Raw genomic sequence first — 26111 nt, forward strand, 5'->3', positions numbered from 1 at the left:
TAACCTAGGAGTCAGGGGACCTGGATTCTTATCTCAGCTTTGTCACCAGTGGATCTGGGAGTCTTGGGAGATTATCACCTACCTTTGCTGGACCTGTTCATTCCAAAAAGTAATACGTTTCACAGCATAATATATAAAATGAAGCAGATATTCTAGGAGAGGTCTGAATTTAATTCATATTCTTAAATATTATCATTCTACATCAAATATTTTGAATTTACTTTCTGTTCCTCACCTCATCCACTTTGCAATGAGAGAAAAATAGACTTAAAAAAGCATGTCACAGAGAAAGTTGAATAAGTTGTTCTTAAAAGTCACCATCAATGATGAGTTTTTAGTGAATGTCTAATACAGCATAGCCAGTTAAACACAAACAAATAGAATGTGTGTTTGTTCCATGTTGGCAAGTTGACACGGTCTAAAGGATGGAGAACCACCATCATTGTAGGGAGAGCATGCTTCAGGGATATACATGTAACTTGTATGTTACACATCTATCTGGGTACATTTTACATTGTTCAACAAATTTCTGAATTAGACCATTTTTTTAAAGGTAAAGAATAGCTTTATAAATATTAGATAATTATTGGTTCTGGGTAAACACTGTATCCAGGAGAAAAATAATACAAATTCAACTCAAATACAGTCTCTCTGCACTCCTCCGTACTCCCATATCCTCAGGCCAATCTGGCCAGGACTTTGGATGCCTCTGGGCACAAAGCAGGTTGAACAGCTGTTTGACTCACTGCTTTTGACTCCTTGTCATTTGGCAGATTGGAATCTCTGCTGAGAGCACCATTTGGATTTCTTTTCGCCCAAAACTGATATTTTTGAACATGAAATTGAAATATAGTGAGGCACTGGTATACATTCATAGAATAATAGTGCCAAAAGAGAGTGTGATAGATATATGTCAAAACTCTAACTTGCCCCCAGAAGTGTTTAAAGAGATAACCCTAGATTGGTGGAGGTGGGCATGATAGTGTATGAATATGGATTTTCTGAAACTGTGAATATAAAAAATGATACCAGCTTTAGGTGTGTGAACTGGTGAGGAGGGAATATCAGACATGAATATAAATAGAGATGTATACAAACAGGTAGGAAAAAAAGAGCTAGGCCGTATATACTGAAGGGAGACTGATTAGGGAAATATAACTAGAGAATCCAAAAAAAGTCACTAAGTCTAGGTTTGGGTATTTGAGAGAAGGCTACTAATACTACGACTACGACTACCAACAAAAACAACAATCTCAAATAGTTGTTATTATTATTATAACAAGAGCAACAAAAATAGTTAATGCTTACAAAGCAATAGTGTATATGTCTGTCAGCACTGTTCTAACGTTTTAAACATAATAATTCATTTAATCTTCTTGACAATCATAAGAAATAAGAACTATTGTTATTGTTTCCAATTTATGGGAGATGAAACTAAGGCACAGAGAATTTAAGTCACTGATTCAAGATCACACAGCTGGTAGAGGTGAAGTCATGGTTTGACTCTGTGGCTGAAAAGCAATGAATGAATCTAAAATCTTACCCATACAAAAAAAAATGCTACGGAGAAATTGAACGCTTTTGAATTAAGCATATAATAAGCAAAGCCTGAGCAAAGGAAAGGAACCCCACTGCAGCACTATGTGGTGACAGCAGAAAAACATACAAAAACTGACAAAATTTCCTTCTCTTTAGGTCCTTCAGGTGAATTATATTTCTTCCCAAATTTACCTCTTTTGTCCCCACCTTCAGACCAGAGTACACACAGATCTAGGCCTTCTTTTAAGGTCTCAATCCTCCTCCAATTATTAGCAAACCACAGTGTTAGAAAAGTCTCTTTATATTTAAAATTAATCACTGACTTTCCAACTTAAGCCCATTTCCTCTTCTCTGATCTTTATTGGAAATGGGAGATAACACACTAGAGGAAGGCAGTTAAAATTCTAATCACTTTCAGTTTTTCCCTTTTATTTAATAAGTTATTTAAAATGTACTTCTGCTAAATCCTATTTTAAAATCTCCCTGACATTATGACTGATATATTCTAGTTTTTATGACAGGCCTATTTTGGCACCTTAAATGTACTGAGGGTGAGTTTTCTCATCTTACCTCTCCGTTTTCTAAGGGGTGTATCTTGGAATAAAATGAAGTGCAGATGACCTCATCGTCTTTGGCGTATGATGGTGGTCCAGTGCGGGGATGAATATTGTAGAGTGTTAGGCACTCTGTGTCCGTCACAGCATGATACTGCCAGGGCTTATAATCAACATCATCAAGTGAGCGTTCCAAAATCCAGTTTCCAGGCCGAGGGGAATTAGCTGCTTTCACAATCACATACGCAATCTGGAACACCTGGGGAAGAGTGACAACAACAACATGTAACTCTGAATTCCAAAGTGTTCTCACTATTAGATATCAAATATAAGGCCTACCTAAGGCTACAATAAATTTTATTCAGATATTATTCCATAACCCTATGATATTCTCTAAAAATATTTTTACTGTTACATATTCATATTTCATACCTTATGGCTAAGATGAGATGTTCCATTTTGTGGATTTTAGTTCTCTAATAACTCATTAACATCATTTCACGTAATTTTTGAAGTTCTATTATAATCACAATCAGTTAAAACATTTATTACATACCAATTTACTCACCTTACTCTGTTGGAAATTATAATATATGAGTTAGAAATTCCATGTGTGGATAGTGCTTGATAGATTAGAAAACAGTTACTTATGTCACCTAATCCTCAGACAAGTACCATCCGTTACTGTGGTATAGCAAAAACAACATAGTGATTCAGAGGCACAATCTTGTATTCAAATTGTGGTCCCAGCATTTCTGTGACCTCGGGCAGATTATTTTACTTTGTCAACTCCTAGCTCCCTTATCTGCAAATTAGGGTCAATAACAAGTACATTAAGTACACTACTGAGAGACAATTTAGATTAAATGAGATAATGTATGCAAAATACCTAGCAAAAGGCTTGGCTATAAATACTCAATAAATGTCATTTCCTTTACATCCCCAAATAGAAAATAACGGGGAGGAAATTCTAGTACATGCAGACAACTGTTGGAAACTGGAACATATTCAATGAAGGGTTTCTGTACCTTCTGTATAAGAGGTAAACATGTGTTAAAGAAAAGGAAAATAAAGGCATCAAGTGACCGTAAATCAACAGAGTGACAATTGAGGGAAATATGGCAATCCTCTACGTTCAAATCTACATAATATTTGAAGAGGTAAAAAATAAATATTCTGGATATTTTGCGATGGTCCATATGTGTCTTTACCAATTCAATCCAAAAGAACAATGCACAAACATTACCGAATGACATTTATTTGCAATGTCCTGGGTAGAAAGGTAGATACAAACTAGTTTAAGTTATTGTCCCACCATCTATGAATTGATAATATATTGTAATAATGAGATATATAATGAGTACACTAATAATAAAGCAGTGGTATATCTTCTTTTTAGTAAATTCAGTGAGGTACAAGGAGCTTGTCAACCCTAAGCTCTGGGTGATTGGGGTCATTGAAAGGATACAACTGGAGGACAAATCTGCTAAAAGTGATTAAGGGTCTGCTTAGAAGGGAGCTTGAAAGGAATGTTCTGAAAATAAACCTTACTTGCTACATAGTTTTGATATGAGGCTTTCAGGAATACATCTACACTGTCTATGGTACACTTTAAGGGACTTAATTTAAAAATATGAAAGGTTGATATATAAGACGTAAGACAGGAGACCTTCAAAATGGCAGAGGAGTAAGACGTGAAGATCACCTTCCTCCCCACAAATACATCAGAAATACGTCTACATGTGGAACAACTCCTACAGAACACCTACTGAACGCTGACAGAAGACCTCAGACTTCCCAAAAGGCAAGAAACTCCCCACGTACCTGGGTAGGGCAAAAGAGAAAAGAAAAAAAAGAGACAAAAGAATAGAGATGGGACCTGAACCTCAGGGAGGGAGCTGTGAAGGAGGAAAAGTTTCCACACACTAGGAAACCCCTTCACTGGCAGAGATGGTGGGTGGCGGGGCGGGGTGGGTAGCTTCGGAGCCACAATGGAGAGCGCAGCTACAGGGGTGCAGAGGGCAAAGCGGAGAGATTCCCGCACAGAGGATCAGTGGCGACCAGCACTCACCAGCCTGAGAGGCTCGTCTGCTCACCCGCCAGGATGGATGGGGGCTGGGAGCTGAGGCTCGGGCTTCGGAGGTCAGATCCCAGGAGAGGACTGGGGTTGGCTGCGTGAACACAGCCTGAAGGGGGCTAGTGCGCCACAGCTAGCTGGGACAGAGTCCAGGAAAAAGTCTGGAACTGTCTAAGAGACCTTTGTTTCGGGGTGCACGAGGAGACTGGATTGAGAGTACCGCCAAAACGAGCTCGAGACGGGCGCGAGCCACGGCTATCAGCACAGACACCAGAGCTGGGAATGAAATGCTAAGGCTGCTGCTGCAGCCACCAAGAAGCCTGTGTGCAAGTACAAGTCACTATCCACCCTCCCCTCCTGGGAGCCTGTGCAGCCCGCCACTGCCAGGGTCCCGGGATCCAGGGACAACTTCCCCGGGAGAACACACGGCATGCCTCACGCTGTTGCAACGTCATGCCGACATCTGCTACCGTAGGCTCACCCCGCACTCTGCACCCTTCCCTCCCCCCAGCCTGAGTGAGCTAGAGCCCCCGAATCAGCTGCTCTTTTAACCCCCTCCTGTCTGGGCGGAAACAGATGCCCTCAGGTGATCTACATGCAGAGGTGGGGCCAAATCCAAAGCTGAACCCCAGGAGCTGTGCAAACAAAGAAGAGAAAGGGAAATTTCTCCCAGCAGCCTCAGGAGCAGCTGATTAAATCTCCACAATCAACTTGATGTACCCTGCAACTGTGGAATACCTGAACAGACAACGAATCATCCCAAAATTGAGGCAGTTGCCTTTGAGAGCAACTGTAGACTTGGGGCTTGCTATATGCGACAGACTGGTTTCTGGTTTTATGTTTTTCTTAGTTTAGTATTTAGAGTTTATTATCACTGGTAGATTTGTTTATTGATTTGGTTGCTCTCTTCCTTTTGTTTTTTAATGTATAGATATATATATTTATATATATTTTCCTTTTTCTCTTTTTGTGAATGTGTATGTGTATGCTTCTTTGTGTGATTTTGTCTGTATAATTTGCTTTTACCATTTGTCCTAGGGTTCTGCCTGTCCTTTTTTTTGTTTTGTTTTGTTTTGTATAGTTTTTAGCGCTTGTTATCATTGGTGGATTTGCTTTTTGGTTTGGTTGCTCTCTACTTTCTTTTTTTTTTTAATTACATTTTAATTTTTAATAATTAAAAAAATCCTTTTAATTCTTTTTCTTTTATTTTCTCCCTTCCTTCCTTCCTTCCTCGCTCCTTCCCTCCATCTCTCTCTCTCTCTCTCTCTCTCTCTTTCTTTCTTTCTTCTCCCTTTTCTTCTGTGCCATGTGGCTGACAGGGTCCTGGTGCTCCGGCCAGGTGTCTCTGAGGTGGGAGAGCTGAGCTCAGGACATGAGTCCACCTGAGACCTCCCAGCTCCATGTAATATCAAACGGCAAAAGCGCTCCCAGAGATCTCCATCTCAACGCTAAGACCCAGCTCTGGGCTTCCCTGGTGGTGCAGTGGTTAAGAATCCACCTGCCAATGCAGGGGACACGGGTTCGAGATCTGGTCCGGGAAGATCCCCCATGCTGAGGAGCAACTAAGCCGATGTGCCACAACTAATGAGCCTGCGCTCTAGAGCCCGCAAGCCACAACTACTGAGCCTGCGTGCCAAAACTACTGGAGCCCGTGTGCCTAGAGTCCATGCTCTGCAACAAGAGAAGCCACCACAATGAGAAGACCGTGCACTACAATGAAGAGTAGCCCCCGCTCTCCACAACTAGAGAAAGCCCGAACGTAGCAATGAAGACCCAATGTAGCCAAAAATAAATAAAATAAAAATAAATTAAAAACAGAAAAGACCCAGCTCCACTCAATGACCCATAAGTGACAGTGCTGGACACCCTATGCCAAACAACTAGAAAGGCAGGAACACAACCCCACCCATTGGCAGAGAGGCTGCTAAAATCATAATAAGATCACAAACACCCCAAAACAAAACACCGGGCGCAGTCCTGCCCACCAGAAAGACAAGACACAGCTGCATCCACAAGAACAAAGACACTAGTCCCCTCTACTAGGAAGCCTACAAACCCACTGAACCAACCTTAGCCACTGAGGGCAGACACCAAAAACAATGGGAACTACAGACCTGCATTCTGCAAAAAGGAGACATCAAACATAGTAAGTTAAGCAAAATGAGAAACAAACAGAAGAAGGAGCAAGGTAAAAACCCACCAGACCAAACTAATGAAAAGGAAATAGGCAGTCTACCTGAAAAAGAATTCAGAATAATGATAGTAAACATGATCCAAAATATTGGAAATAGAAAGGAGAAAATACAAGAAACGTTTAACAAGGATCTAGAAGAACTAAAGAGCAAACAAACAATGATGAACAACATAATAAATGAAATTTAAAATGCTCTAGAAGGAATCAATAGCAGAATAACTGAGGCAGAAGAACGGATAAGTGACCTGGAAGACAAAATAGTGGAAGTAACTACTGCAGAGCAGAATAAGCAAAAAGAATGAAAAGAATTGGGGACAGTGGTAGAGACCTCTGGGACAACACTAAACCCACCAACATTAGAATTATAGGGGTCCCAGAAGAAGAAGAGAAAAAGAAAGGGACTGAGAAATATCTGAAGAGACTGTAGTTGAAAACATCCCTAATATGGAAAAGGAAATAGTCAATCAAGTCCAGGAAGCACAGAGACCCCATACAGGATAAATCCAAGGAGAAACACGCCAATACACATAGTAATCAACCTATTAAAAATTAAATACAAAGAAAAAATATTAAAAGCAGCAAGGGAAAAGCAACAAATAACATACAACGGAATCCCCATAAGGTTAACAGCTGATCGTTCAACAGAAACTCTGCAAGCCAGAAGGGAGTGGCAGGACATATTTAAAGCGATGAAAGGGAAAAGCCTACAACCAAGATTACTCTACCCAGCAAGGATCTCATTCAGATTCGACGGAGAAATTAAAACCTTTACAGACAAGAAAAAGCTAAGAGAATTCAGTACCACCAAACCAGCTTTATAACCAATGCTAAAGGAACTACTCTAGGCAGGAAAGCACAAGAAAAGAAAAAGACCTACAAAAACAAACTTAAAACAATACAATTCAACACTCAAATCAATAGAATTAAAAATAAAAAAGAAGTAACAACTGACACTGCAGAAATACAAAGGATCATGAGAAATTATTACAAGCAGCTATATGCCAATAAAATGGACAACCTGGAACAAATGGACAAATTCTTAGAAAAGCACAACCTTCCAAAACTGAACCAGGAAGAAATAGAAAATATCAACAGACCAATCACAAACACTGAAATTGACACTGTGATTAAAAATCTTCCCAGAAACAAAAGCCCAGGACCAGATGGCTTCACAGGTGAATTCTATCAAACATTTAAAGAAGAGCTAACATCTATCTATCTGAAACTCTTCCACAATATAGCAGATGGAGGAACACTCCCAAACTCATTCTATGAGGCCACCATCACCCTTATACCAAAACCAGGCAAAGATGTCACAAAGAAAGAAAACTACACCCCAATATCACTGATGATCATAGATGCAAAAATCCTCAACAAAATACTAGCAAACAGAATCCAACAGCACAATAAAAGAATCAAGCGCCACGATCAAGTAGGGTTTATCCCAGGAATGCAAGGATTCTTCAATATACGCAAATCAATCAATGTGATACATCATATTAATAAATTGAAGGAGAAAAACCATATGATCATCTCAATAGATGCAGAAAAAGCTTTTGACAAAATTCAACACCCATTTATGATAAAAAACCTGCAGAAAGTAGGCATAGAGGGAACTTACCTCAAAAAAATAAAGGCCACATATGACAAACCCACAGCCAACATCGTTCTCAATGGTGAAAAACTGAAGCCATTTCCTCAAAGATAGGCACAAAATAAGGTTGTCCACTCTCACCACTATTATTCACCATAGTTTTGGAAATTTTAGCCACAGCACTCAGAGAAGAAAAAGAAATAAAAGGAATCCAAATCAGAAAAGAAGAAGTAAAGCTGTCACTGTTTGCAGATGACATGATACTACACATAGAGAATCCTAAAGATGCTACAAGAAAACTACTTGAGCTAATCAATGAATTTGGTAAAGTAGCAGGATACAAAACTAATGCACAGAAATCTCTTGTATTCCTATACACTAATGACAAAAAATCTGAAAGAGAAATTAAGTAAACACTCCATTTTACCATTGAAACACAAAGAATAAAATATGTAGGAATAAACCTACCTAAGGAGATAAAAGACCTGTATGCAGAAAACTATAAGACACTGATGAAAGTAATTAAAGATGATAAAAAGAGATGGAGACATATACCATGTTCTTTGATTGGAAGAATCAACACTGTGAAAATGACTATACTACCCAAAGCAATCTACAGATTCAATGCAATCCTTATCAAACTACCAATGGCATTTTTCACAGAACCAGAACAAAAAATTTCACAATTTGTATGGAAACACAAAAGCCCCTAATAGCCAAAGAAATCTTGAGAGAAGAAATAGAGCTGGAGGAATCAGGTTCCTGGACTTCAGACTATACTACAAAGCTACAGTAATCAAGTCAGTATGGTACTGGCACAAAAACAGAAATATAGATAAATGGAACAGGATAGAAATCTCAGAGATAAACCCACGCACATATGGTCACCTTACTTTTGATGAAGGAGGCAAGAAGATACAATGGAGAAAAGACAGCCTCTTCAATAAGTGGTGCTGGGAAAACTGGACAGTTACATGTAGAAGAATGAAATTAGAACACTTCCTAACACCATACACAAAAGCAAACTCAAAATGGATTAAAGACCTAAATGTAAGGCCAGACACTATAAAAGTCTTAGAGGAAAACCTAGGCAGAACATTCTATGACATAAATCACAGCAAGATCTTTTTTGACCCACCTCCTAGAGAAATGGAAATAAACAAAAATAAACAAATGGGACCTAATGAAATTTAAAAACTTCTGCACAGCAAAGGACACCATAAACAAGACAAAAAGACAACCCTCAGAATGGGAGAAAATATTTGCAAATGAAGCAACTGACAAAGGATTAATCTCCAAAATTTATAAGCAGCTCATGCAGCTCAATATCAAAAAAACAAACAACCCAATCCAAAAATGGGCAGAAGACCTAAATAGACATTTCTCCAAAGAAGATATACAGACTGCCAACAAACACATGAAAGAATGCTCAACATCACTAATCATTAGAGAAATGCAAATCAAAACTACAAGGAGGTTATCACCTCACACCAGTCAGCATGGCCATCATCAAAAAATCTACAAACAATAAATGCTGGAAAGGGTGTGGAGAAAAGGGAACCCTCTTGCACTGTTGGTGGGAATGTAAAGTGATACAGCCACTATGGAGAACAGTACGGAGGTTCCTTAAAAAACTAAAAATAGAACTACCATATGACCCAGTAATCCCACTACTGGGGATATATCCTGAGAAAACCATAATTCAAAAAGAGTCATGTACCACAATGTTCATTGGAGCTCTATTTACAATAGCCAGGACATGGAAGCAACCTAAGTGTCCAACGACAGATGAATGGATAAAGAAGATGTGGCACATATATACAATGGAATATTACTCAGCCATAAAAAAAATGAAATTGAGTTATTTGTAGTCAGGTGGATGGACCTGGAGACTGTCATACAGAGTGAAGTAAGTCAGAAAGAGAAAAATAAATACCATATGGAATCTAAAAAAAAAAAATAGTTATGAAGAACCTAGTGGCAGAACAGAAATAAAACTGCAGACGTAGAGAATGGACTTGAGAACACAGGGAGGGGGAAGGGTAAGCTGGGATGAAGTGAGAGAGTGGCATGGACATATATATACTACCAAATGTAAAATAGATAGCTAGTGGGAAGTAGCCACCTAGCACATGGAGATCAGGTCACTGCTTTGTGACCACCTAGAGGGGTGAGATGGGGGAGTGGGAGGGAGATACAAGAGGGAGGAGATATGGGGATATATGTATATGTATAGCTGATCACTTTGTTATAAAGCAGAAACTAACACACCATTGTAAGGCAATTATATTCCAATAAAGATGTTTAAAAAAAACATAAGACAGGTGGCTCTGATGCTGGTCTTTTGAGATCTTTAGTAGGATGTGAGCATTTCTATCTGTGTGCACTAAGGGGAGAATCACGAGCCATCATATGACTGAAAGTACGGATGGTATTTGCATCTTAGGCACAGTTGTGGAAATACTGGTAATTAAAATACTGAAATACTTCTGTAGTTGGTAAATCACTGCTGCCCAAGCCTTCCAAATGCCTCCTCTCTCCTGAGATCATCTGGTTAACCTTGGAATAGCAAGGAATAGCCAAGACATCGTCTCTGATTAGTCTGGGCTTTGACCAATTCTAGTTTATTGACTAACACTCCAGGTGGGAAATATTATGAATTTATATTTCCAAAGGTATATAGATAAGTGTAATTGCAGATATACACACATATATGCCTATGTGTCTATAATTATTGGAATACACTTAGACATTTTGGGGAAGGGTAGATATGGACATCTTAAAGCTGTGACCAATGGGGTTTGGCAATCAAGAGTCAAAGAGATAAGAAGAGCTTTTAAATTTCATCTAATAACCTGCTATATTAATTGCATTAATATAAATGTCTTGGTTTTTAATAGAATTATTTTTAAAATAAAGAAGTATTTTTAAAAGTATTGAAGAAAGGACAAGAGTAGGAGTAAAATGGAATATACTCTAGCAATCATAATCTAAATTATTTGCTACTTCTGCATTTTTTAGGTGTTATTCAAAAGAAATTATTTCTCTTAGACACTCTGACACTCTGTATTCAATAACTCATACACATGGAACCTCTTTAAAAAGGAATTCACTGAAGGTCAAACCTATTGACTAATCTGATAGAACAGAGAGATATTTGATCCTATTAAAAATCTGAAATACCCTGTTCCTAATTTCTGGTAATCCTAAATTATTCGTGACAGTCTATAAAATGATAAAGAATATGAATAAATAAATTGTGAGCTCCTAAAGGGCAGAGATGCTACAATCCTTATTATACCTTATTATAATTCTTTTGAAATAGTGTGCATTCAATATTTATTAGTTTTAACTGAATAACCAAAATCATTGCAACATGCTTCCATTTTACTTCTACTAGCTTAACACTTTCTTTTCTGTTTGTTAGAGCCTGAATTTCAGTCAACCAGCATATTTTGTCACTTGTAGGAACTAAGACATACATTGCTTGTAATGTTCGTCCTATTACAGCTCTATGAGTTGAAAAAATTTCTTAAACTCTTTTACCCTCTGTTTCCCAGTGTTTCTTTTCCAAAGTCAAAACCATGGAAAGATAACGAATATAAAATACTGCGTGGTCTTTGGAAAAAACAATCTATATAAATATTGTAAATTAGCAAATTTCTATCCAGAAAAAAGAATGCACAGATATTTTCTTAGTGGAAAACCAAAAGAGAAATATCAAAGCATAATTAGAGATCACAAGTACAAATAAGAAAAATAAAGATATACTGATGTATGGATAAAGTACTTTGTTTAGAAACAACTCAGCAAGCAAATATAGAAAAAGGCCAAATTGTCTTGGAGCTACAACATGGATTTATGACTTAGGAGCTTCTGTGCTGGCTCTGGAATAATAGATGAAATCCATGAAAAGAAGTTATACTAGAAACCACACAGACTCTTTCTATAATTCAACATAACAGCCTACATTAAGTGACATGGAAAAGCAGTCATTGCCTTCGAGAATATGTCACCCCATTTCAAAACAATATCCTTCTTTCATTTATCTTCTATGGATTCTTTCACATTTCATGCAAAATTAATTAAATTAGTTAGCATGTAGTATTTTGAATAAACTTTTAAAAATGTGGTAGACAGCATATTGGAAAACACAATGAATAGAAGTATTCTTTGAAGGCGTCAGGCAAAGACTGTGAAAATTCTAATAGTGATTTTCTAAGTATGCCAAAATTTTAATGACTTGAATAGAATAATTCTCTAACGTACTCATGCTACTTTTATTAACTCTGTCTTGTGTTTTCAGTAAAAAGGCTCTTCAAAATCAGTAGTTATGAAACCTTATTTCCAGATAGAAAAAAACTCAATCTGTATGGGGTGCAACAAGGAAAGCAAACACCTCATTATAAGTATAAAAATGCTATGATGGCTAGGCTTTTATAAACCGCAGATATCAATACACAATACCCAAATTTTTGGAGGGAATGTTTTACAAACTTGGTAACTAAAAAAAAATCCCAAATAATTTTTGAAATAATACCAAATGTTTGACATTTTACTGTAACAAAGAGAACTTTCTATTTCATATTCCATTTGTGCATCACCTAATAAAATATCATGTAATTATAATCATATGTCACTGATGTAGCATTAAATTAGATGTTCCTAGAGTATTAAGAATCTGATCTCACTTAGGGTGGAAATGAAGAATACAGTCTTTCTGAAGAATCCTTGTCCCAAAGTAACAAGTAACATGCAATGACCATCATACGCACTGATGCTTTCTCATCTTTTTCACATTATAGGAGGAGACCTCACAGCCTGAAGTGAACAGCCTAGGAACTTTGGCCACTGTCCTAGGACAGGATATACATTAGCTCACCTGTAACCCATGTGGGTAAGTCTGACCTCCAGAACCAATTTCTAGCACATGCATTGCTGGGTCTGAATTTTTGAAAAATATTCTCTGCTATGACTCTCAGGAACCTACTTTATCCCAGTTCTTTTGTCCTCAGAAGAATCATGGATCTAGGAAAATGCTACCAAAGAGTATTGTGTTTTGGAGATTTTAGTGAGACTTTTGAGTGTCACTGGCACACAGTTAAGAGAGCCAGGCCAAAGTAGGACTCCTTAATGATGTAACAAGGACAGAGGACCTCGGTTTCCTATAGGCTGATCCCCCATGACAGCCATAAAACTATTAATGAAGGCCACTCTCTGTGGAAGATGGTACTTCAACTTTCTCATAGAGAAAGTTTGTCAAGAGAAAAACACATGGCCATCTAACTTCTGCCCACTGATATGCTCTGCCTCCCTCCACCCATTGCTATCTGTCTGTGAACTTCCTATAGCAAATAGTTGTCCACATAACAAAATTGCTTAGTTGTGAAAGAGGCTTTGCAATATTCTACTACCTGCTCTTGCCAATGTTATGGATTTAAACATTTCCACAAGCTGTGATGTCATCTCTAATATGTTTTGAACACTCCTGTGTATTCTTAGTTCTAGTATACGTTTGTCAAATACTCTTATTTATTCATATAGGTATGTTGGCTTTCAGAAAGCAATGAGAGTTATACAATATCAGAACCTGAAAGTATCCTTGGAATCATGAGTTTCAAGCTTAGTACCCACTAGAATAATCGGGGAAGCCTTACAGAAATGTGTGCCTGTCTCTGTGTTTGAGTTGATAGATGGAGTTCATGTGTTACCTAATCTTTCACCTGAGACCTAAAAAGAGGATAAATAAATAAATAAGAAACCAATAACAACAAAGATAAGAGCATGAGGAGGGTTCAGTATTTTTCTGGAAGGTCAATGAGAGTCAGCTGAGGAGGGAGAGCAGAGATCATGGCCTAAAGTACTCAGTACTTGCCCTGGGTCAAGTCCAGCAGAAACTCACAAAGGCAAGTCTGACCAGAAGCAGGGATGAGAAGCGGGGCTGAATGTACGAAATTCTGAGTTTAATAGAGGCTTCACTCAAAGATGCGCCCACCCAACCACATGTAACCAAATTCTTACTCCCCAGCAAAAAATTTCTGAGCAATCACAGAAAACAAGTGGCTCATTATAATCTTAAAACTTATCTGAATAGATTATTATACAGATTTTGAAAATATTATTACTGGACTTATTGGATCAAGTTCCAACAACAGAAGCTTTTAAATGATGCTTTAAACTTAAAAAAATTAACCTACAAATAACTCTAATCATTACTTTTTGAGTCAGTTTTATGTCCCTTGTAAATTTACACTTACTTCAATAAACCTAGAATAATGTGGTGGCGGGTCCAGAAGGATAGCTCCTTGCCTGCCTGTGCTTTCAGACAAATTCATTTACAATGATTTCAAAGACGGAAATGATTTGAGATTGTCACTCAGTTATAATGTGCAGCCCATTTATTCTCCTCCCCCCAAGTGTACACTACAACTGCTGAGTGTGAATTTAGTGAGTTGCAGGTAAGCAAATGTGCCATTTCACCTCAGGGTAAGTGGCTCCCAAGTCGCCAGAGGAACAGAAACACTCTGCCCTCAATTAAAACAGATTTTTTATACTCACATTAAACTCATGTAAAGTTTATACATTTGAAAATGAATTAATCTACCACTCCAGAATTTCTAAGAAATAATAATCTACCTGGATGACTAATAATCCTTTGAAGATAAAACGTTCAATTATTTGTTGAAAGTTTTTTTTTAAGGGTTTTTATCAATGTCTAACTACTCATGGGCAAGTATTTGAAGGACTGCTCCACCTCACTATGCAAGGAAGAAAATCTCAACTTCTAGTTCTGAAAAGTAACAAGAGTTACTTTTTCTGCTCTCTCTAAGTTAATACATAAATTTAAAGCAATTTAATTTCTTATTAAAATGTTAGGTTTATTTTCCCCCTAAAGCTGCACAAGTTGATTATAAAGTTGATTTGGAAAAATTAATGAGAAAGAATAGCCAAGAGAACCTGAAATGAAAGAACAACAGATGCAGGGATGTATTATTAAATGAAAAATAATCAACGTCGAGAATATTCAGCTATACTGGATGCTGCTGTTTACTAAGAGGGCCTTTTTTGAAATGATGGATCTGTGGTGGGACTAATGGTCATCATGGCCACTAACGTCCCCAAAAGAGAGAACACAGCACCATCTATAAACACAGCACCACCTATGATTAATCGTGCCAGAAAAGTGAACCCAAATCAGAGTGGATCTCTACATTTTTAACTATCAGTTTACAGGAAATGAGGTATCCAAGGAGCATGAAAACAGCACCACAGGAATACAATTAGCAAAATCCAGAATGTGAGAACCTTTACTAGACAAACCATATCGTTTCTTCCAAAAATAAATTGCAAGAAAATAAAAAATAATGAGGTTATAGATTAAGAAAGCTTAAGAGATATCAAATAAATGCAGTATGTAACTTCAGCTGTTCAAAAAATTCAATCAGCTGTTTAAAAAATTTGGAGGTAAATGTGATGAATTTTGATACTGACTGAATATTTGCTAGTATTAAAGAAGTAGTAGTAATAGTATTAATTTTTAGGTGTGACAATGCTTTTGTTTACAAAAGAGCTGTATCCTTCAGAGATACATACTGAATTACAGAGGAAGTAATATGCATGGAATTTGCCTCCAAATAATTTGGTGGGTGGGGTGGGGTATGATAAATGTAGAATTGAAACAAGAAGGGACACAAGTTAATTCTTACAGGTGGGTGGGTGTTGGTTACATGTGGGTCTAGGGTATTCTTCTCCATACTTCTGTGTATGTTGGGAAATTTTCATAATGAGAATTTTTAGAAAGATTACTAATACATCTCATTTTGATAAACAAATGATTCTCTTTTACATAATGATTTTTTTTTTTTCCTTTTTTCTTTTTTGCGGTACGCGGGCCTCTCACCGCTGTGGCCTCTCCCGTTGCAGAGCACAGGCTCCGGACGCGCAGGCTCAGCGGCCACGGCTCACGGGACCAGCCGCTCCGCGGCATGTGGGATCCTCCCGGACCGGGGCACGAACCCGTGTCCCCTGCATCTGCAGGCGGACTCTCAACCACTGCGCCACCAGGGAAGCCCTACATAATGATTTTAACACTATTGGTAATTCAGTGCTTGCTCTTAAAAAGCAAATATTTAATGCATTTTCTTTATTATCTTGATACATGGTTAACTCTGCTTCATGCTGCGAAGACATTGCATTCTGAGCTCAAGAAATATATCTTAATTCTTTCAAATTAATTATCAACTCTAAAGGGCATTGCTTGTCCAAAATTTTAGTCCCATCTTAAGAAAACTAGGAACACGAATAAATGGAATCCAAAATGCAATGAGTAAGGTCCTCCCTCAGCTTATTAATGCATTTAGTACTCTATGCTTCATTAAATTGCTATCATTTTTAACAATGTTAGCTGCAGGTAAAATTCAGACAAGCATTTTCCTTTTCTTTAGCACTGCCCTTGACATCTGTTCTCTCCTCACATATTTCTCTCTTATCTGAAACAATCTATGGTTTCAAAACATTGACCTGCCTCCTGTGAATGAGCCATTGGCACAGCATGGCTTTCACACCAGCTACTGTTAAAAGAGCAGGTAGGCTGAGTCCCCCACAGAACATGACAGTCCTTTCAATGAAGCCATCACAGAGGACAATATTGGTGTGAATCACAGACAATCAGAAATGTGACGGTTTAAAGCTTGCGTTCTAAAAATTATCCACCCTGGAGAAATACCCAGGATTGCCTTTGTTTTTGTGCTTCTATAGTGATCAGGGTAAGAAGAACCTATACCTTCTCAAATTTATGACATTGCAGACATGAATGAATCACTCTAGTTCAAAGCATTTGGGGAATAATAGCAAAGATTTGTAGTGATGAGAAGAGTTAGAAATATAATGTTAACAGTGGAGAATAACAAATCAAAGACAGATGAAACTTTCTGATCTTGGTTCATGAATTCTTTCAACAGATCAGAGCCACTTAACACTTATTCAATTTTAGCCATTACAAATGAAATAGCATCAGCTATTTTCATGCTTATATATTGCCCCACTTCCTTGTCCGTCTCTAGGGACTTTCTTAAGAGTAGTTTGTATCCTCTTTTGTTTATTACCTTAATACCTCCTCTCTACTTAACCCTCTGCAGTGCATGCAACACTCACCACCCTACCTGAATCACTTTCAGAAGAGTTACAGCAACCCATTTGGAAAATTCATGGTTTTTTCCTCCATCCTCATCTTCTTTGAGATCTCCGCAGCTTTTGACTATACTGTTCCCCCCGACCCCATCTGAAACTCTCTTTATCTTTGGAAAAATGATATTTATTTATAATTCAGGGATTTTTTTTAAAAAAGAGAAACATGTTTTCCTAATATGGCTTTTTACTTAAAATGGAAGGTAAACAATAGGAGAGAAGGGAGTGAAGACAAAAGGAATATTCAGAAGAGAGCACTGTGTGGGGTACGCCTGCTGTGGGTCTTTTTAATTCGAATTTCTTTAACAGAGGTGTGCCCCAATGTTCTATGTCCTAATAATCTTTTCTTGGGGAAAGCAGCATTTTATTTAGTGCTTAGTTTTTGCCAGTCACTTCAGCATGAGAAGTTTGTTTCTGTTAACAAGAACCCTATGAGATAGGTAGGTAGGAACTGATTAGAAATTGAAATGAGAGAGTTACCCTAATTTGTGTGGTAGAAAGAATAATAGCTCCTCAAAAATGTCTATATCTTAATCCTTGGAACCTTTGAATACATTCTATGTCAAAAGGGATTTTGCAGATATGATTTAGTTAAAGACCTTGAGATGGAATGATAATTCTGGATTGTATGAAGGGGTCCAATATAATCACAAGGATCCTTAAAAATAGAAGAGGGAAGCAAAAGAGGAGGCCAGAGAGATGGAACATGAGAAAGCTTCAACCCATTTCTGGCTTTGAAGATGGAAGAAAAGGCCACAAGCCAAGGAACACAGGTAATCTCCAGAAGTTGGAAAAATCAAGGAAATGAATTCCCCTCAAGAAACTTCAGAAGGGAATGCAACCTTGCCCACACCTGGATTTAGGCCAGTGAGGCTCATGTCAGACTTCTAACCTATTAAAATGTAAGATAATAAATTTGTGTTGCTTTAAGCCACTAAATCTGTGGTAACCTGTTACGATAGCAATGGAAAACTAGTACACTAGGTAACTTGTTCCACTTCACATGACTAGTAAATTATGGAGCAAGTCTATAGATCCAGTTTTGTTTAATTTTGCTTTCTGCATAATACCTTCCATGTCTATGACTATTTCAACTAACTCCTTTATACAGATATGTTCCATGTCTCTCAATTTCTAACCTAACCACATTCTCACGTCCCATTTTCTATTTCAAGCTAACAACTGAACATCTCTATGAAAATTTAATTTTGCTTTGTAAAAAATTAATTTTGCCCTCGTTTTACCACCAAAACTGATACAAGTTACTAGCAGTAGAAACTGTAGAATACTCTACAGATTTTTTTAATGTCTTACACATAATTATCAATTATTTTTTAAAATTCAATGGAATAGGTGATCAAAAATGGAATGCCACCTCTGAAACAATTTAAGGAACCTCAGAAGTAATTTCTATAAGCACCTAAAGTGTGAACCTACCTAGCCACCATTCAACATTAATAAATACAGGTGACACATCCCTCATCATTTCTAATTTCCTTGGGAATTTCTACCAAGGTAACAATCTTAAATATGTCTAAATCACATATTCTTCCTCTGAAATGAAAATCTGCAAAAAAGAGAATTCTGACAAGGTTTGTCAAGCTGGCCTTTACCCCAAATTTTAAAGAGGTGACTTCACTTGCCAGCGAAGTGTGAAGAGTGTAAATGAAATGAAAAATGAGAAAACTGCAGAGCCTGATATCATTCTGGCTAAGATTTTAAAATAAGGATAGGAGATGGCACTCATATAACTGTATAGACATTTTCTAAAGACTGAGTGCCAACAGTTATGACAACTATGCCTGAAAGGTGACCATTTCAAGAGGACATAGGATAAAGTTCTTACAAAACCACCCTACAAGTTCTTTGTTCTTTGTATTCTGCCTAGATTTCTCCTGATTTTTTTATGAGTTCAAAACACACCAAATCATCATAGAACTTTGGTGATGTCAAGTCAAAAATGATTTATGAAGTGCTGAGCTGGATTTCTGAAGCTCCAAAAGACTCCATGGCACGCAGATAACACTTAGGGGATTTTACTGTCTCCTTTATGCTGCCTTCACAAAATTGTGTTTTACTCTGTCAGCAAGTTTGACTGCTCGTGGATTTTCCAAACCTCTCCATGCAGGACTAATTAATTGGTTGCACCAAAGCAAAGTTTTTTTTTAAACCCTCACCCTTAGAGGAAAATCAAGGCTAATCAAATTAGGACTCAGCACAGGAAAGGGGGAGAAAAGCTTAAAAATTGACTTAGAAAACAATTTTCTGACACTGAAATTCATCCAGTTAAGCAGGTTATGAATGTCATGAAAAGTCATGGTTATAGTTGTCCTGAAAAAGAGCAAATAAATGTTTTTGGACATTTTCTGTAGTACTACATGTCCTGCTGTGAACATTCTATCAGCCCTGAACATAATTAATTTATGTAAAAGCCTTCACTAGAAAAACCCTACACACGTTTCCATTTAAATTATTACAAAATGTCATTGTACTCTGATTCTGAAATTGCTATCCAAGAGAACATTTGATCACAATGTCTAGAAACAAACTGTAAAGAACAATATACCTCTGGGAAACATAAGTAGTATTTCATCAATATGGAATCAAGCTCCAACTCATTTATGATACCCAAGGCATAAAACAGAATCCATAGGGCTTCTTGAACAGTTTAATTGACTACAATTACTCAACATCAAATAATAAAGCTGCAAAATCATCAAGAGTAAAATCCGACACTATAAACTGAATCTGTCTGAACAGCAGAGAATGGATGACAGCAGAACATCCACACAACTCTACCATAAGCATATATGGAGGGATAGTTGTGAATAGAAACACTATAAACAACACTTTAATGCAGTGCTTCATTACTAAGCCAAGATTCTGTTAAACCTAAACATACGGTGGATTGTTGCAAAATAACTGCAGCTATTAGTAAAGCGCTATGAAAGGTATGAAGGAAGAAAGCTTAACTTTTTCTTATTCCAGGCGTCATGTCTGCAGTGGGCATAAATATCGTATTACAAATAGTGACCATGAAAAGCAAGTAGTAAATAAAGTCACTTATTGAAAGCAGACTTTACCACATTTTGTGTGAAGGAGACCTTTTTTCCATTGCTTGCCTGTTCAGTAAAATACATTACCAAGTATCATCACAGACAGGAGTGAAGAATAGTCGTATGACTATTAACATTTTTTAGTCTAATCCTTTTTGTGTCTATGTCACTTTAAAATTATAGTACAAACCAAAAGAAGGTCATGATTTGAATTGTAGATGTTCTTGACATGAACAACATTTTAGACATATATCAAGTGCTTAAAGAACACAACATACTGGAATAACTTCAGATTCATTTTTCCAGACCAAACATAAATGAAATTATTTAAATATGAACAGAATAAATTTAAATGTCTATATTCTCGGTAATCTATTTAGGGAGGTTTAAAAGAATATATTCTAATGGGAATTGGAACAACTCCTTGATTAAGAAGGATGGGAAAGGCAGTTATACCTGCAGTCAAATTCGCTTGAGCTAGTGTTACTCTCACCCTTTTGTTCCAAGAGTCCTATTATGGATTCTAAAATTCTGTACTTCTGTACATATTTTAAAGGCTCACATAGTAATATATTAATTAGTTCATTTATTCTCCAAATATTATTGAACAGATTGTTTATTGTGCCAGTCCTTAAAATAAGTGTTGAAATATAGCAGTGAGGATAATAAAATTGCTCTTTCATGGAGATTATATTCTAGAAAAACAGACAATACACCAGTAGTCTGCTGGAGCCAGCTTGTGCTGACTTTCAAAAGCCAGTTTTGGCAAGGATGTGGAGAAAAGAGAATACTTGTACTCTGTTGGTGGAAATGTAAATTGGCAGAGCCATTAAGAAAAACAACATGGAGGTTCCTCAAAAAATTAAAAATAGATCTAGCATATGATCTAGCAATTCCACTTCTGGGTGTACACCCAAAGGAACTGAAAATAGGATATCGAAGAGATATATACTCTCCCATGTTTATTGCAGAATTATTCACAATAGTCAAGACACAGAAACAACCTAAGTGCCCATCAATGGATAAATGCATAAAAAAGAGGTGATGTATATATATATATATATATATATATATATATATATATATATATATATATAAAAATAAATACATACAATGGAATATTATTTCACCATGAGAAAGAAGGACGTCCTGCCATTTGCAACAACATGGATGACCTTGAGCACATATATTATGCTAAGTTAGAAAAGTCATACAGAGAAAGACAAGTACTATATGATATCACTTACATGTAGAACCTAAAAAAGCCAAACTGGTTACAACAGAGAGTAAAATGGTGGTTACTAGGGGATGGGGAGGAAGGGAATAGGACAGATGTGGTTTCAGGGTACAAAATTGCAAAGAGTGGCAAATATGACCTAGAGATCTAATGCACAGTATAGTGAACACAGACAATATAGTATTATAATCATAAAACTTGCAAAGAGACTAGAACTAATTATTACAACCATTAAAAATAAATGATAGCCTCAAGTCCATTCTCTAGTAAGTCTGTGTCTTTATTCCTGTTTCACCCCTACGTTTTTCATGACATTTTTTTTCTTAAATTCCATATATATGTGTTAGCATACGGGATTTGAGGCTATGGGGAGGGGGAAGGGTAAACGGCGACAAAGCGATAAAGAGGCATGGACATATATACACTACCAAACGTAAGGTAGATAGCTAGTGGGAAGCAGCCGCATAGCACAGGGAGATCAGCTCGGTGCTTTGTGACTGCCTGGAGGGGTGGGATAGGGAGGGTGGGAGGGAGGGAGACGCAAGCGGGAAGAGATATGGGAATGTATGTATATATATAATTGATTCATTTTGTTGTGAAGCTGAAACTGACATACCATTGTAAAGCAATTATACTCCAATAAAGATGTTAAAAAAAATAATAAAATAAATGACAGCTATTAATATGATATAGGTATTAATTATTGCTATAATGGCAATCATATTACATTATATAAATGTATCAAATTAACACGTACATATCAAATTTATACAATGTTGTATATCAAATATATTTCAATTTTTTAAAAATCCAATTGTGTTTATCTCTTCCCAATTCCTTGTTCAGTGACATCATGTTGGTAGCTTGAAATCAGTCCTGATAACGAATATTTACACCACGGAAATTGGCTAACACTATAAATCAGGACTTTTCTTTCACCCCCAGAGAATCAACTGTTAAACATCTGTCAGGACTCCACTGCAACAGACAAGACAAATGAATAAATAATGCAATTTTAGGTAGGGGTTTCTATAATAGATGGTAATCAGGGAAGAATTTTTATTTGAGCAGAGACTTCAGTGACATGACAGAGGAAGCCACGTCAAGATCTGGGGAAAGAACATTTAAGTCAAAGGAAATAGCAAATGTAAAGGGCCTGTTGTAGGAATGAACTTGGTTCATCTCAAGAAGGCCAATGTGGCTAGAATAAAACAGCAGCTACAGATTGTTGTCAGCTATGATTTTGGAGAAGCACACAACGGCCTGGTCTTGCAGGTTCTACAGGATGTGGCAAGAAGTGTGGATTTTGGCTTCTGTATGTTAGGAAATCATTGTAGAATTTTGAGCAATGAGGTGATAGATCCAACATATATTTTTTAAAGAGTACTGTGGCTGCTGTTTGGCGAGTAGGTTATGAATAGGGGATGGGAAATCAGAGAGACTAGACAGGGAGCTATGCTAGTAATCTAGATGAGAGATGGTGGCTTAGATTAGGGTTGTAATGGAGCAGATAAGAAGTTGCCAAATTCAGGATACATTTTGTAGGTCGAGTTTTCAGAACTTGGATAAGGGGTATGAAGGGAAAAGAATAATCAAATATAATTCCCAAGGTTTTTGTTTGTGTTTATCTATTTGCCTGGAAAACTGAATTAAGAGTAGTACTGTTACTGAGAAGGTACATGTTTGGATAAAGTAAATCATCAAGACCTCTCTTTTGAACTATAAAATATGTGATGCTTCATTAGACATTCAAGTGGAGTTGCTGGTTGAGAGACAGAGGCAGGGTAGTGTTAAATGGGCTATTGCCACTTGGGAAAGTTTCATAACCTTTCAGTGCCTCATTTTTTTCCATCTGGACAATGGGAATAATAGTACATTTCCATCATAAAGTTGTGAGGATTATAAAACATAATACACATAAAGTGCTACAGCACTGTCCAGCCCATATTATACACTCATTAAATATTAGTTAGCAATGCTTTCATCCATTTCCTAGCTGATACATAGGCTCTAAATTGTTATACTTTTTAGATAACCTTGAAAGGCAAAGAAACTTGCATATAGAGTTGGCAAAAAAAATCTAGATCTATTTTAAAACTTTTAACTGAGACAGAGACACAGAGCCAAAGAGAAATTAGATTAGTCAATAAATATCTTCAAAGTGGAAGCCAAGTCTACCTTAGCCTTTACTCCTATCTATCGTTATAATTCACATGCCAATAGGCATTTGGGTTTTGGTTGTTTCTGTTTCGTTTTGTCTTGCTTTGGTTTTACTATCGTAATGAACAGAAAATGAAGAAAAGGGGTTGTAAATAATGCAATGGCAAAATACATTTTAAATTTTATTTTATTATTGAATTTATTACTTGTTTTGAAAGGTCATATTATTTGCTCCAATGATATTGCAGGTAGCATAAAGTTTATGGTTTTCCTAAGATCTGGCTAGGTGTTCTGTCTTACTTACATCACCCTTGCATTCCAGGGAGTCCACAACTTCTAGGAGGTCTGGAAGCAGGAACATAGTCTATGAGATCATATATTTGCAATTTAATTTTTAAATAGCTAAATTTCAAAGACTACGTAATTATATGAGGAAGATGTTCATAATATAATATCCATTTGACAAAACACAGTTGAAAAGAAGATAAAACTTTATGTACAGTATGCTACCAATTTAAAATTCATATGTATTTGTGTGTGCACATATGCATTGGTGTGTGTGTGTAGAAGTAAAAGAAAATAAAACCAAATGTTATTGCTATTAACTAATTTTTATAATTCAATAGAGCAGAATATATATCAAAAAGTTAGTTCATGAGGAAAAAAAATCTGTAAATATAGCTATGCTTCCTGTAAATATAGCTATGCTTCCTACAAATATAGCTATGCTACCTACGAAACCTAGGTAAAAAAAATCCCAAGATGTATAAGGGAGAAACAATCAATAGGAAAGTACCCATGGAGAAAGAAAATGTTTCAAGAATAAAAGTTTAAAGTACTAATTTTAAACCATACCAGATTGAGAGACTGGGACTGACATATACACACTACTGTATATAAAATATATAACTAAAAAGAACCTACTGTACAGCACAGGGAATTCTACTCAATACTCTGTAATGGCCTATCTGGAAAAGAATCTAAAAAAAGAGTAGATATATGTCTATGTATAACTGATTCACTTTGCTATACACCTGAAACTAACACAACATTGTAAATCAACTATACTCCAATAAAAATTAAAAATATATATACTGGAAATAGTAAAATGAAATGATTTTAAAGATATAAAGGAAAAGATGTTTGATGAAGTGTACTTTTATATGAGCATGTAGTTCACAAATTAATTAGGAATTCAAAGTTTTAATGAAAATCAAAAGAATTAAAGATAGTCAATACAGTCAGTATTCAGATAGGGAATAAGAATTATTCCTAGGAAATTGACAATATAGCCTAAATTAGAAAGGACTGTATATGAGTCCTATTTTTTACAATTTACAGTATCATCTACTTCAAGTTTGTTCCCAAAACAGAATCCCCACATTACATAATCAATAGATACAAGTGTTTCTTGTTGAAACTGAACTCTTTTGGAAACTTGAAAGTAGGCATCTACTAGGGAAGTCACATTATATCCTAACTTTATTGGGTGTTTAAAAGACTTAGATTACTGAAAACATGTGTTAAGACTAAGAGACTGGATTAGCAATTTATGTTATTCTGGAGCAAGGAATAATTTATATAATCATATTATAAAGGAGTGATATAATATAATTAGAAAGTAATGTCATAGCAACACAAAGAAGAAAGTTCAGAGACAAGAAGATTCAGCAAAGCTATCCATTTATTCAACAGCTATTTATTGGGCACCTATTATGTCAGTCACCAGAATCCACTGATGCTAGAAAAGTAATGAAAATCTGTAAAGGAATTACCAAGAACTCTTACATATTTCTACATCTAAATAGTATCATATGCAATTACAGCTTTTAATTCAATCATACAGTATAAATTTTATTTCAAGTATAAAATATTATTTTGTCAAAGGTATCATCATGTTTTTAGAAATATTTTGATTGAGATATATGACTTTAAAAAACCCCAGCTATTTGACATACAGATTCAGCAAGTTTATAATAAATCATTGTTTCCTATCAAGTTGTTTTAGCACCTTAACCTTCATTTTCTACATTTGACAATGATATTAAAAAGCATGTAATTTTTTGTGTTTAAAAAAATTCTACTTATTTTCTATATGTTCAGAAATGCTTCTTTTGTAAAATTTAGAGTATGGAACTCTATTTAATGTCTATAAGTACTAAGAATTTTAAAAGCTATGTTGATATGTAACTATTCAGGCAGGCTTTCATTGTGATTACTGGAGAGAAGTTTAAAAGCCCTTCCTTAGGAAAATCAATGAATAACACTAAAAATGAAGAAATAAGGATTTAAACTTCTGGAAATCATTTTAACCAAATTGGATTAATGATAATTTTTCTCAAATCTTCTAGCACAGTGTTTAGTTTATTGCAATTGTAACTGCCCGAAGAATTTTCTTATAGAGGCCCACAAATTCTGCATGATTCCTTAAAAGAAACGTACTTAAACTGAGCAATGAATAGCATTTAATAATGCAATAACTGTCTTCAAAACATTTTGAAAAGACCAAGGACA

General features: G+C 36.3%; 1 protein-coding gene across 1 annotated transcript in view; it reads right to left on the bottom strand.

The window, feature by feature from the left end:
• Nucleotides 1–26111, bottom strand: part of LAMA2 (laminin subunit alpha 2) — a 603358-nt gene that overhangs the window by 393305 nt on the left and 183942 nt on the right. Inside the window, exon 4 of the mRNA XM_060029982.1 lies at nt 2110–2352. Coding sequence (XP_059885965.1) covers nt 2110–2352 — 243 coding nt within the window. The remainder of the gene's footprint in view (nt 1–2109; nt 2353–26111) is intronic.

This window comes from Delphinus delphis, chromosome 14, assembly GCF_949987515.2.
Source record: "Delphinus delphis chromosome 14, mDelDel1.2, whole genome shotgun sequence".
Lineage (NCBI taxonomy): Eukaryota > Metazoa > Chordata > Mammalia > Artiodactyla > Delphinidae > Delphinus > Delphinus delphis.